The following is a 12,677-nucleotide window of genomic DNA, read 5'->3' as shown; positions in this document are numbered from 1 at the left end:
TAAGAAGAAAGAGAGAAAGAAGAAGAAGAAGAAAGAAAAGGAAACGAGCCTGAGGTGCTACTGAATCACGACCGTGATCATTTCCTATGTTGTTTCTTATTCTGTGTTCTTCATGCGATAATTGGTTAGTTTTATTTTTAAGCATTGAATGTGATCTATGTACCCTTAGGGGTCTCCCTTGTTATGTGCACATTCATCTTCTCCATCTATCATCGGTAATCTCGTTTTTTTTGTAAAGTTTAATTTTAACCGATCACTAGTGTTGTAAAGTTGTCTTTAAAGAGATTGAAAGTTAATAAACAAAACCAATTAAAATAAATCATTGTTTGCAATTAAAATAAATATTTCAAAAAACATAAAATCAATTTAACACACAAACATTCAGACTTAAAGAACTACGTAGGTCTGTATTCTTCATCGCACCTGAGGATACGTAGGATCAAGGCCAGCCCCTTTGTCGACCCTAAAAAAATAAAAAATTTAAAAAGGGAAAAATAAATAATTTTGAAGTCACATTGTGCACACTCGATTAAAGGCTGTCGTCCCTTGTGACGGGCGCATGGGGTACTAATACCTTCCCTATGCATAAACAACTCCCGAACCCTTATTTTCAAAATTCGCAGACCTCTTTTTAGTTTTTCTAACGTTTTCCTTGAATAAACGTTGGTGGCGACTCCACTCGTTTTCTCCCTAGGAGACAAAAACTTTGGCTTATTTATTTTGCTTTCACCGTCCCATCGTGAGGTAGGTTGCAACACCTTCAAAGGAGCAACATAGTCTTTTTCTCTTTTTCATTTTTGGCCCCTCAAAGCTTCCTGATCCTCAAATTTCTTTATATCGGCCTTCAAGTTAGAGTTGTCGAATATCGACTCAATGTTAGCATTAAGCGCCTGATCCCTTTCCTTTGTCATCCTTTCGAGTGTGTTTTTCTATTTAAGCATTTTCCGATTAGTCGAAGAGTTGCTCAAAATCATGTGTTGGGCAATGGCATTCAACCTAGCTTGAAGGTCACAATACATCGCCCAAGTAGAATGTGTGTCTGCACCTTGTAGGATATCTTTGTCGAGGTTCGACATCTCACTACTCGGCGTCAAACTTTAAAGATGATACGAAGGGTTGAACAACTCTTTCCCTAACACCAAGGGAAGAGGTTCAAGGGAGCCAGGAAGAGGATTATTCAATTGATGCAACATTTGTTGGTGTAACTTTTTTCGATGACGAGCCTATTCTTCACCTTCCTTCCTACCTTTTTTTATTCTTGTCAGCAGGAGGAGCAAAATCATTTGGCATTAGATGAGCAAAAGGGTTTGGATCAGAGGCCAAACAATAGTAACATTGCTAGCAAACACACCTACTTCTCGACAAACATTTGCAAAATCAAGGGTGTCCATTTCGGTAGACTTGAGTATAATTGAAAAACAAACTTTAATAAGTAACAATGTAATATAGAAAAAATAATGCCGAAGAGAAATAGAACATACCCTTCAAGTCTTCAAAAATAGTGGAAGATTTGAAAAGTGAAACAATAGGTTTGGTCGACAACATTCAAGATAATTTATTCAGAAGGGTCAGGTTATGACGCTCCAACTATATTAAGTAGCTCTTGGGATAATGGTCATACCTTCTCGACTCCTGTTGCCAGTAGAAAAGAAACAATGGTTTCTTGTTTACTGTTAACATTTTAATTACGTTCGGATTTACGTCGGCCAAGTGTAACTGAATCCCAATTGTAGTATTGAACCGAAGTTCAAGTCGTCTCCCAAAAGAATAGTGCAAGGATGAATGCTCAAATTAAAACCTTTTAGATAAAGATATTTTATGCTTTTTATATTTTAAACTACCTAAAACTGAAACTAATCAAAACAAAAAATAAAAGATATACTTTTCTAGAGAGATTAATGTGCTGAAAATTTAATAATAAAAATTAAAAGAAAAGCTAAGAAGTTACTTGTTGATGCAATAATAATTATAGACGGAAACAATAATGTCGAGATGCTGATTTTCACTACTACAAAAGCAGAATTCAACGTCGGTTAAAATGGATATACTACGTCGGTTGAAGACCGTCGTTGTCTGCGACGACGTAATAAATTCAATGGCTTTCAAAGACGGTCATAGAAAACCGTCGTAGATATTACAGAATTCTAGGACAGGCTGCTGGTCAGCCCCGTCTTAGAACTTACGAGAGACTACGACGGCCATGGGGACAGAACCGTCGTAGACATAATCTTGTTCTACGACGGTTGTCTCCTAAGGATCGTCGTAGAATGGTCCACAATTCTAACACGGTTGCCAGACAGCCCCGTCGTAGAAGTAACAAAAGACTACGACGGCCATGGGGACAGCACCGTCGTAGACATAATCTTGTTCTACGACGGTTGTCTTCTGAGAACCGTCGTAGAATGGTCCTATTACTACAACGGTGTTTTGTTGCGGACGACCGTCGTAAGAGACGGTGTTAATAATACTACGGTCACGATACAGCACCGCCGTTGACATAAACGTGTTCTACGACGGTTGTATGGTAAGGACCGTTGTAGAATTGTATTCATACTACTACGGTCTTCTGTTGTCGACGACCGTCGTAAAATAGGGAACTAATACTACTACGGTTTGCTGTGTATGTCCGTCTTAGAAACATCACATTTCTACGACGGTCGTGTCCTTAGAACCGTCGTGGAATGTATTTTTTTTAAACAGAAAATTGTGCAGTAATAATGTGCTGGTTCCACGGTTTTTTTTTAACCCAAGCCTTGTGGATGGCTGTTCAGGTTATAGTACGTGCACAATTGTCCTATAATTTGAACCTGATCATAATAATCGGGAGAAATATACATTTGATTAGTCAAATTTAATCATAAGAGCACATAATTAAGGAGTAAAAAGATGATATAATGTCTGTTGAAGGTGGTTGTATCATGATGTTGAGTTCAATAAAGGTGGTTGTATAACTATATAAGAAGATGAAAATCCTAAGGAATAAAAATGCTTCTTAGAAGGATACATGCATGATATATAATGTCTGTTGATTTTAAAGTCATTAAATTAAGACACAGAGCTTAATTAAGGATCCCTAGTGACTCAACCATTTTTTCATTGAACTGATTACCTTGTAATAAGATCTGTTGAAGGTCATAGCTTGGTTGATGTGTCTCCCTGTAGCAACAACAACAAACAAACCCAATAGATCATGGACTTAAATATGGTAATTTAGAGGAACAACAAAGTCACCACCACCCTGATGGTAATTTCAGCTCACCTGCAGGTTTAAACAAAGGAGGTGGGGGTACCTCCTTGTAGTCCTTGTCACCACCACCCTGAGCAGAAGTTACCTAGCTGGGTTTAAAGTCAGCAATTGTAGCAGTAAAAGTTAATGACACGACAACATTATGATAGACAATTAAGTACAAGCAAAAAAGTTAGTTATCAAATGTTAAGTGAAACAAAAAGTAGAGAGAAAATTAATTTCAGTATACAACTCAAGCATTAACTGAAACAATGTACTGTTCAAGGAACACACCCACATTGAAGGGCTGGATAGGAAATTGTTCAAGCTGAGAGAAAATTAAATTCAATATACAACTCAAGTTATCTAAACAATGTACTGTTCTCAGCAGACAAATAAAATTATGGCGGAAACGAAAACTGTTCCTAAGTTATCAAATTTTTTCTTGGTTCGCATTTCTTCATTTGGATAAAATATGCCGCCCATTTATGCCGGAGTGTGGTCATGGTCTCTTCTGTTAGCGGTGATCGATTAGAAAACCACTGCACATGTATATATGAATTTAGTAAATCACATAGCATCAGGTAAAAACTAATGACGTCTAATTACATTAACAAGTTATCAATAATCAGAAACATACGTGAATCCAGTCATCCTTCAATCCACCACTTATGATGCACCATATCCATTGCATAACATAGTATCCACACTCATAATTTCCTGTTTGAACATGACTCTACATGACATACGCACACACATTACGTTGTGAATTCAGTCAACGCAAACAGAAATGACATCCATATGGCATTTGGAATTTAAATAAACATGTACCTTTGCTTCAATCCACTGAGGCCCATGCTGAGGTGGCTTTCCCTCTGCAGTTTTGGTGACTGATTTCATTGCACTATTTTCAAAATAGAAACAAAGCATTACGATCATTGGTGGTTTGCTGTAGGAGTGCAAAATGTCATTGAGGCACGGTAGAGGCAACACTAACCTGTTTACTGCACCCTTGATGGCAGCATCCGGCTTCTTCTTCAAAGAAAAAAACCAAACCACTACATTGTCGCCTGGGCACAATACAAGGAGCTGCCAATGGGCCCTGAACAGGTAAAGATACTTCATTAAGTCAATATGTTAAACATTACCGTACTTGACCAACATTATTTGCTCAACTTACTGGTTTAAATAAGGTGCTATGTAAATTTGTTTTCCTGCTTCCTTCAACCACCTTCCAATGTAATTTTCACACTCTTGACGTCTACTGCTTGCATTGTGGATACACTGAGGTTCAAGGAACCCATACAATGCTCCATAACCAATGCTCACACTCCAATCATGAATAAACCTATGTAAAATTCATGGTGTCATAAAAGTTGTTAATAGGTTATTTAAACTAGCTAACTCAGTTGTACAGTGTACAAATGTTTGAGCTAATATGGGTATACACTTACATAAGCCATAGCTGTAGAATGGAGATGTTTAAACACTTGTCTCCTAATATTATCTCGCTCACATCAACATGTGTGATGAAGAAGCCATCTTTGACATTATTGATCCCAAATTTAGCACCATCCCATGACACCTCAACAGGCCTTTGGTAAATGTCGAACAAGTTCTTTACCAACTCTCCCAATGGATCAATAACCTCAGCTGCCTTTTCCTCCTCAACAGTCTTCAATGGTGAGCTCACATCCTTCTCTGCTTCCTACAGGAGTACAAAACATTTAAAGAAGACTTACGTAAGTAACCATTTTAAATTATAGGAATTAATGTTACTATCCATTAAACATGTTATTACGTACCTCAGGCAAGATGGGTTTGACCAAATGTGTTGGCCATGGAACAAAACTACCTAAAGCTTCTTTGACAAACTTTATTTCTGATGTAGGGATTGGAACCTCCGCATCACCGAAAATAACTTCCGCCACACTCACGCGAACAACATCATCAGCATAGGGCATGTTGTGGATGGTGCCAAAATTGTCGCACCGTTTGCCCACTGCCACTAATTTGTTGGAGTTCTCAATGGTTACATGCAGCCCGACGTTGTCACCATTCAACTCAAAGGGTTTTTTAGCTAATGAATTTGTCTCTGCTGCTGCACAACTTCCCTTCGTGCTTACCCTTGCTGCTAATACTTGTATATCATTTGGCTGAAGTGGGGCTGAATGTTGTGATGCAATTTGTGACAACTCCAACTTGATAGCTTCTTGTATTTGTCCTTTAAATGTGTCCATATTGCGCTGTTTTTCCTCTTCTACCCTCCTCATCCACACCTCCTCTCTTTTAATGTTTTCTTGTTCAGCCTGTCTTTGCCATTCTTCTTTTAGGTTACCAATTATATCAGCCAACTGTTCTACAGTGATGTTTGATGAAGTGGTAGACCGACGCGATGATGGACCAAAGTACTGCGTAATTGTAACCCCTGTCCCAGCCCCACGTACACGACCAGGATGCTCCGGTCTTCCAATAGCCATGTTCAAAATATCGTCACGTCCCGAAGGCACAATGCTGCCCTGCCTGCTTTGCTCTTCCAAAGAGTCCTATTCATATAACACAAAACAAGATCAAGGCATAAAGGAAGTTGTCATTGAAAACTTTGATTTGTTTGTCAGTAACAATTAATGATAAGAGTTGCTTACAATTTTGTCAGCAATTTCTTTGGCGGCTTGAGATGTCATCTGGCCATATTGTTTTGTGCGTGCACTCTTCCATTTCTCGTGTCTAGAAATTGGTGATGGTGGGAGATACAATGAAGGGTCCTCGGTAAATGCTGCTTGTTCTTCTCGTATCTTCCTTTTTTCAGCTATTAATTTTTTTTTCTAGCAGCTCATAGCCTCCCCTAGACAACAGGTGCAGAGAGTCATTGTACTTTTGAATTTCTTGTGCCTTTTTTCGTATCCCCTTGAAATAAAAAAATAAGCATTTGTCAATGATGATGCAAAACATGTATTCCAAGGAAAAGCATTAACAGTTTGTAACATACTCAAAACATTAAAACTGGAAATAACCTGCCAGGTAGGGGTTTGCCTCATTTTTGCAAACTCGGCCCAATCTTTTTCATTAATGCCATATTTAACCAAAGGATCATCTTTTGCTTGGCCGTCAGTGTTACCATACACATATTTAGTTGTCAACGCCGACTTAAATTGCCTCCAACGCGTTGCCACAATTGACATCACCTTCTTTTTGGCACTATCACCCTCGGGGATGTCGAATTTTGCCTTCAAAACATGTGCGTGAAACAAAAAAGCATAAACATGAATGTGTGTAACAAATATTAAATGACCAGCATGAGGGACTTACCAATATGTCATCCCATATCATGTTCTTCAGTGTTTCAGGTACATCATTCCAGCTAGCGTGAACAATTGGAATCTTGTCTCGTGCCACAACTCCAAGGTAACTGTGAAACTGATCCTTGTGAGGTCCGGATCCTCTACCAGTTGCTGGATTCACACTGACTGTTGCCCTTGCTTGCTCCAATGTTCTTGCTGTCAACCTTCTTAGCCGAGTGGCTTGTCTAGTTTTCCTAGACATCCCATCAGAAGGAATCTCGAACTGTGTGGGAGATGGAGGGGGTGTCGTCATTCGAATGACCCTGCTGAAATAAAATACAATCTTAAGTAGTCACCAAGTAACGATTACTACACAGAAATTCTTAGCATTGTTTGTCTATGCATTCAGTGGTTATGCAACACTTATATATGATACACATAAACAAAAACACACACATTGTTGCATTCGGAGACTAAAATGAAACCTATTCTGAAATTGAAAAGCATGTTTCTCAAAGAGGGTAGAATACAAATATGGTCCTGAAGATACAATGCCTAATGGTGTACTATATTTTATTTCATATTTGGTATTCGCATTGATTAAACTCTACCTGTGTTTCTAATCATATGAAGTATGACTAACAGCATTTGGTTACCTTATTTCGCAAGCAGTCGAAAGAAAAGTGAATATAAACACACACATGAAAGAAAAGGCCACTAACAGCCAAACACCAGAGCAGATCTGAGCAGATCATCATTTGAATCTCATTTTCATTGTCAAAGTCAACAAGCCTAAGTGAATATAAACATGGACATGCTAGCATCAAAGTTTTAATCAAAATTAGGAACTACATGATTCCTCTACAATACAAACAGAAGTAGCCCTCTGTCGAGGGAATCAAATAATGGAAACACAAGGAAAGAAATAACAACTGAAATTCTGCAGACTCACCAAATATACCACTCCTCCCAAAATGTCTCTAGCTTAGTCAATTGTTTCCTGCCTCTCCTCCTTCATTTTTTCCCCTTTTCTCCTTATTCTTAACCAATTCCCCACTTTCACCTCTTTTTCCATGACTTTGTGCCATGTATGCAAGGTTCTTACAACTTACAACCCTTTACAATCCAAATTTCTCTTCTGCATCTTATACACATTGTTCTCATAGTATTAGTTATATGAAGGTTCTGGTTAACATCTCCTTCAGTAATCCATTCTCTAAATTGCAATAATTTTAATTCGTCATCAGATATCAATTTATTAAATCAGACTTGGATTCAGTTTTCTTTGATTTGTTTTTACTGTCTGATCTTCTGGGCATATGCTGTTAATTCTGTTATGAACTTTATTCCTTGTAGTTGGCCTAAATGGGTTTCCATGGTGGAAGCTCAAAGTCAACAGAATGGGGAATCAAGCACCCCAATAAACTGGATTTGTTATCATGACAAGTGTGTTTTTTGTTGGTGTTCAAGGATGGTGAAGTTAAATTCGAATAGCTAGGTGAATGAACAATGAGATAAATAATGTGTGTGCAAGTGAAGAATATCGAAAATTGTTTCTTTTCTATCTTTCATTCCTTTTTATCTTTTCTCCTGCTAACTATTATATTAAGTGCACAGATTAAGAAATCAATAAATGAAAAATTTATTGAAGATTTCTATGGATTTTGTAGACATGTACATGAAAAGCATGCAACAATTCACCGAGTCATTGGTGAAAATGAAGCTTCCTATGGACTTTGAAAGTGTACCAACTAGTTCAGGAAACTCTAGCTCTGAACAGAAGATACAGACACCAAAGAGCACTAACTCCCGTGTGTTTTATGGAAGCAGGGCTTTCTTCTGAACTTTGGATCAAGGGAAATACTTTCAGGTGACTTAGATTTTAGAATGAAAACTGATATCAGTAGTGAATGAAATAATGCACTGTCCAGTGGGATTCTCGCTTCTGTACTTGTTGATCTGTTATAGGTAACAGGGAATCTTAACTTTGTACTCTCACAGGCTTGGTCCTATATTAACTGCTAAATGAACTTTTTTCTGTCATGTGTTTCTTTTTGTTTTGGATGTCAATATTTTGTGAAAGGTTCATGTTGTGGATAATCACGAGTGGTACTAACATGGTCCCCACGTTCACATGGCGAATACTAAAGTTGATGATACCATATATTTGATTGCTTGCAATTCTAAAGGGAAGCAGAAGTTGTAGACTTATTATAACAACTCATTTGTGGCATCAATTATGATACCATATATTTGATTGCTTGCAATTTTGAAGGTCCTACCACAAAGATTCAACCAGCCTAAGCTTATGGGCAGTGATGTGAGCATTGGTATGATCACAAAACTTAAACAAACACACACGGCATGGCCCCAATCCCATGAGGAAAAGCATTTGCTGGCAAAGACAGACACAAGCAGAAAAGCTTACAAGAATGCCTCTCCCTGTACAACCCAATGTAGAGTATAAAAATGTTGCTTGTTTTGACTGCTGACACTTTAAGGTTATGGCAACTCTATAACCAAGCTTATTCGATAAGAATAATTGATTGATGAACAAACACTGTAAATAATTTTGACATTGTTATTTGATTGATTGGCATTTTTACATTGTTAGCTGATTCAAAATAAGGTTATAGCAATTATACCAAAATTTTGGTTGACATTTTTCAATGCTTAAACACGATTGATAGGAGAGAGATTTTTTTTTTTCCCAATAATCATGATTTTTGAAAATTATGAATTTTAACAATTATATTTTCTAAGAAATTTATTTAAGATTCCAATAACCAACCAAAGAGTTATATGATATTTTTACTACATTAAATAATTTAATAAAGATACATTAAATAATTTAATAAAGAGTAAGAAGATATTTTCACTGTATTAAAAGAAAAATTACTTGTGAAAATAAGATTTTTACCTTTTTTCCATTGAATAGTTTTCATGGAAAACTAATTAAAAAAATATTGTTAAAAAATATCCTTTCCCAATAATTATTTTTTAAAAATTGATACCTAACATGAAAAATTAAGTTTTCTAACCTTTGATTTCCAGAAAACGAAAAAAATTTCCCCTACCAAGGTCCTCTTACAGTTAGTTTAGAAAAAAAAATGGAAAGGATGAAAAACACCAAATTATTTATTCTTTTCTTTGTTTGGAGCACTTAGAAAAAGAGAAAGAAGGAACAAAAAGCATGGGCTCACACACTAATAATTCGTCCAAATGTGAAAAGAAAGGGAGAGGAAAGTTTATTTAAACAGACTTAAATACCCTTATTTTTTTCTATATTATTTTTCCTCTTCAAAATGGAAGGAACAAAAAGCATAGAACCTAGCACCTACACACTTCGATAATGCCTCCGAATGTGAAAAGAAAGAAAGGGGAAGGAATTCATGCTTAAATAACTACAACACTGGACTTGTGCTTTGCAAGGTCAATGAAAAAGTAATAAATAAAAAAAGAATCAGGAACAGAAGAGTCATTGGATGGAACTGTGATAAGTGATATAGAAGGTGGTGAAGTAACAATTGATAACTTAAAATCAACATTGAAATCTGAAAGGAAAGCCTTAAGTACTCTATATGCAGAACTTGAAGAAGACAGAAGTGCATATGCTATAGCAGCCAATCAAACAATGGCAATGATAAATAGGCTTCCTGAAGAGAAAGCAACAATGCAGATGGAAGCCTTGCAGTATCAAAGAATGATGGAAGAATAATCTGAGTATGATCAGGAGGCTTTGAAACTCTTGAATGGGCTCATGATGAAGAGGGAGAAAGAGAAGCTAGAGCTAGAAAAGGAGCTTCAAGTATATAGAAAGAAGGTTCATGAATATGAGGTAAGAGAAAAGATGATGATGTCAACAAGAGATGGTAGTGAATGAGCTTGATTTGAAAGAAAATGGTCAGAAACAAGCAACGGTGGGGGATCAGATTCCATTATTTTCCCGCTACACTACTGGTTGACTACGTGTATTATTTCTGAATTAAATGAACTCTTTGGTCCATGTGGTTTTGTGATCAAACCTAAAAGGCTGATCAGCAAAAAATTGAAGTTCAAGAATCCACTTTAAGTATTATGTCAATAATATATATGTTTAATAAATAATTATAGGAAAAAAAAAAGACTATACACTAAATTTATACTGTTGTCCAATAATAAATTATAACTTATTATAAATTTATTAATATCGTAATTTGTGATTAGCAAGTAATTTATATTATAAGTATATCACCTTTAAATTCATATTTATATTAAAAAACGACCTAAGTAGATTAAAAAATTAGATATTGAAGTAAAATTGTAATTAAAAAAATACCAAAAAATAAAAAAGTAACATTTTAAATTACTTAGGTGGAGGATGTTGATGAAGAGAAGGAGAAGGAAGAAAAAAAGAAAAAGAAGATTAAGGAAGTGTCACATGAATGCTCCTTGGTGAACAAGCACAAGCCTATTTGGATGAGAAAGCCTGAGGAGATGACAAAGGAGGAGTATTCTGCCATAATGAAAGAGTCTCACCAATGACTGGGAAGAGCATTTGGCTGGCAAGCACTTCTCAGGTGAGGGACAACACCACCAAGGCCAATAATAGGTTGATCCCTGCTCCTGCTCCCTAACAGTAATAAAAATCCTACCCCTGCTCCCTAACACAAAACCCATCTCAATTTTCATTTTTTTAAGTTATCGTTTTAAATTTGTGAACTTATTATACACATGATTTGTTCTGTTCTCTATTCTCCTTGGGCACTGGTTATTGGCTTTGAATTGCGATTTGAGGTTTACAAAAATAACACTTATTACTAATTGTTTTCGCTGGACCTGTATTTTGGGAGGAAGAAGTAAAAGGTGCAGTTGTTGTCATTAATTCTTTGATCTGCCAATATATATTTAGAGGAATCATTGGCGAACTTTGAGGAAGAGAGGTTACAAATTCTAGAACAGCTCAAGGTATTGGAAGAAAAGCTGGTTATATAAGAACCCTTTCACCCCTCACTAAACAAACTCACTCACAACACAACACAACTTCAATTCAAAGCTTCAAGCTATAAGCCCAACAAAGCCTAAAGAAAAAAATATAAGAAAACCAAAAAAATTACTAACTCTTGAAAAATGAAAATGGCTAGTCCTAGCTTGGGAGGCTCAAAGAGAAGGCTTTCAAGCAGGGGGCTTGAAGGAGCCTTTAGGCAGCAAAGGGCAAGGCATACTATAATTAGAAGGTCGTCCAGACTATTGATTATTTTATAGTTGCCATACAGGAAAACTCAGTCGTCCAGACTATTATAGTATTATGTTCTTTTTGACAGAAATATTGAGTTATTTTTGTTTTCTTTTTGAAACAAAATATATTTGGATAAATTGAATAATGTCAAACTAAAAAAATCTTTCATTTTTAATAAATTAAATTTTGACTAATTAGAGGACATGTTATATGTGTCTCACTCTTAAACTATCATTTTTAATAAATTAAATTTTGACTAATTAAATTTTTGTTAGGCTTTGGTCATTTATCATTTTTTTAGTTCTAAGACATGTTAAATGTGTCTCACTCTTACACATCAGACATTTTATTTATATGTGATAGACATGTAACAATTTATACTAATTTATAAACATAATTTATACTACCAGTTAGTATAGTGAAAATTCGTCCTACTAACTAGATAACTTCATTTACCAAATTCGTTTCCTAGACATGTTTATATCATAATCAAATAACTAAAATAGTTAAACTAATCAAACAAATTATGAATAGACCAAATAGCTGTTAAATTCACAGAATGAAAACACAAAAGCATGGTCATCATTCATAAGAAAATAGTATTCCTAAGGAGATGCAAACACAACTAAGGTATGTCAAGCATGCAAACTTACAATGAGAGTTGTTTCCTGGTGATGATCCCTCACTTGCTATAATGGTCCTGTTCCAGAAAAACCCATCAATTAGGAACATGGAATGTCATCTGTGAAATTTCAGACTACAACACACACTATTAAAAACGACATTTTAAAAACAAACATAATGTTGACATTACAACTATGAACAGAGAAACAAGGAAAACAGCTATTGACACAAAAAATTTCATTGCCATTATTGGTAACTGCTCATACTATTGTACTCTCAGTAAATTACGCAGTTATGCAGGTCGACATTACCACATAAATGATAGAAA

The 12,677-nt window shown here is 35.9% G+C and overlaps 1 protein-coding gene across 2 annotated transcripts; it reads right to left on the bottom strand.

Annotated features, from left to right (window-relative positions):
- Nucleotides 1-3,440: 3,440 nt before the first annotated feature.
- LOC102665640 (uncharacterized) lies at nt 3,441-6,830 on the bottom strand. Of its 2 annotated transcripts, XM_014767525.2 has the most exons (10): nt 6,536-6,830; nt 6,241-6,453; nt 5,872-6,133; nt 5,032-5,772; nt 4,681-4,934; nt 4,407-4,574; nt 4,224-4,328; nt 4,058-4,130; nt 3,867-3,962; nt 3,441-3,768 (listed from the first exon to the last, which is right to left on the bottom strand). In XM_014767525.2, exons 3-10 carry the CDS (start codon nt 5,908-5,910, stop codon nt 3,652-3,654), a joined length of 1,593 nt encoding a protein of 530 aa, XP_014623011.1. In that variant the 5' UTR covers nt 5,911-6,133; nt 6,241-6,453; nt 6,536-6,830; the 3' UTR covers nt 3,441-3,651. The 2 variants fall into 2 exon arrangements, with proteins under 2 accessions (XP_014623011.1, XP_040869507.1); XM_041013573.1 differs by lacking the exon at nt 6,536-6,830 and having other exon boundaries at nt 6,241-6,511.
- Between the last annotated feature and the right edge of the window lie 5,847 nt (nt 6,831-12,677).

This window comes from Glycine max, chromosome 2 (genome assembly GCF_000004515.6).
Source record: "Glycine max cultivar Williams 82 chromosome 2, Glycine_max_v4.0, whole genome shotgun sequence".
Classification (NCBI taxonomy): Eukaryota; Viridiplantae; Streptophyta; class Magnoliopsida; order Fabales; family Fabaceae; genus Glycine; species Glycine max.
Note: the sequence above shows the minus strand (reverse complement) of the source record. Positions and strands in the feature narration are given on the sequence as shown.

Bases quoted from the DNA above. Each gene is read 5' to 3' on its own strand.
- LOC102665640 (XM_014767525.2), bottom strand. From the start codon at position 5,910: ATGACATCTCAAGCCGCCAAAGAAATTGCTGACAAAATT. The intron at 4,935-5,031 runs GTACGTAATAAC...GTACTCCTGTAG, and splicing joins TCAAACCCATCTTGCCTGAG to GAAGCAGAGAAGGATGTGAG. The intron at 4,131-4,223 runs GTTAGTGTTGCC...TTTTGAAAATAG, and splicing joins ATCAAGGGTGCAGTAAACAG to TGCAATGAAATCAGTCACCA.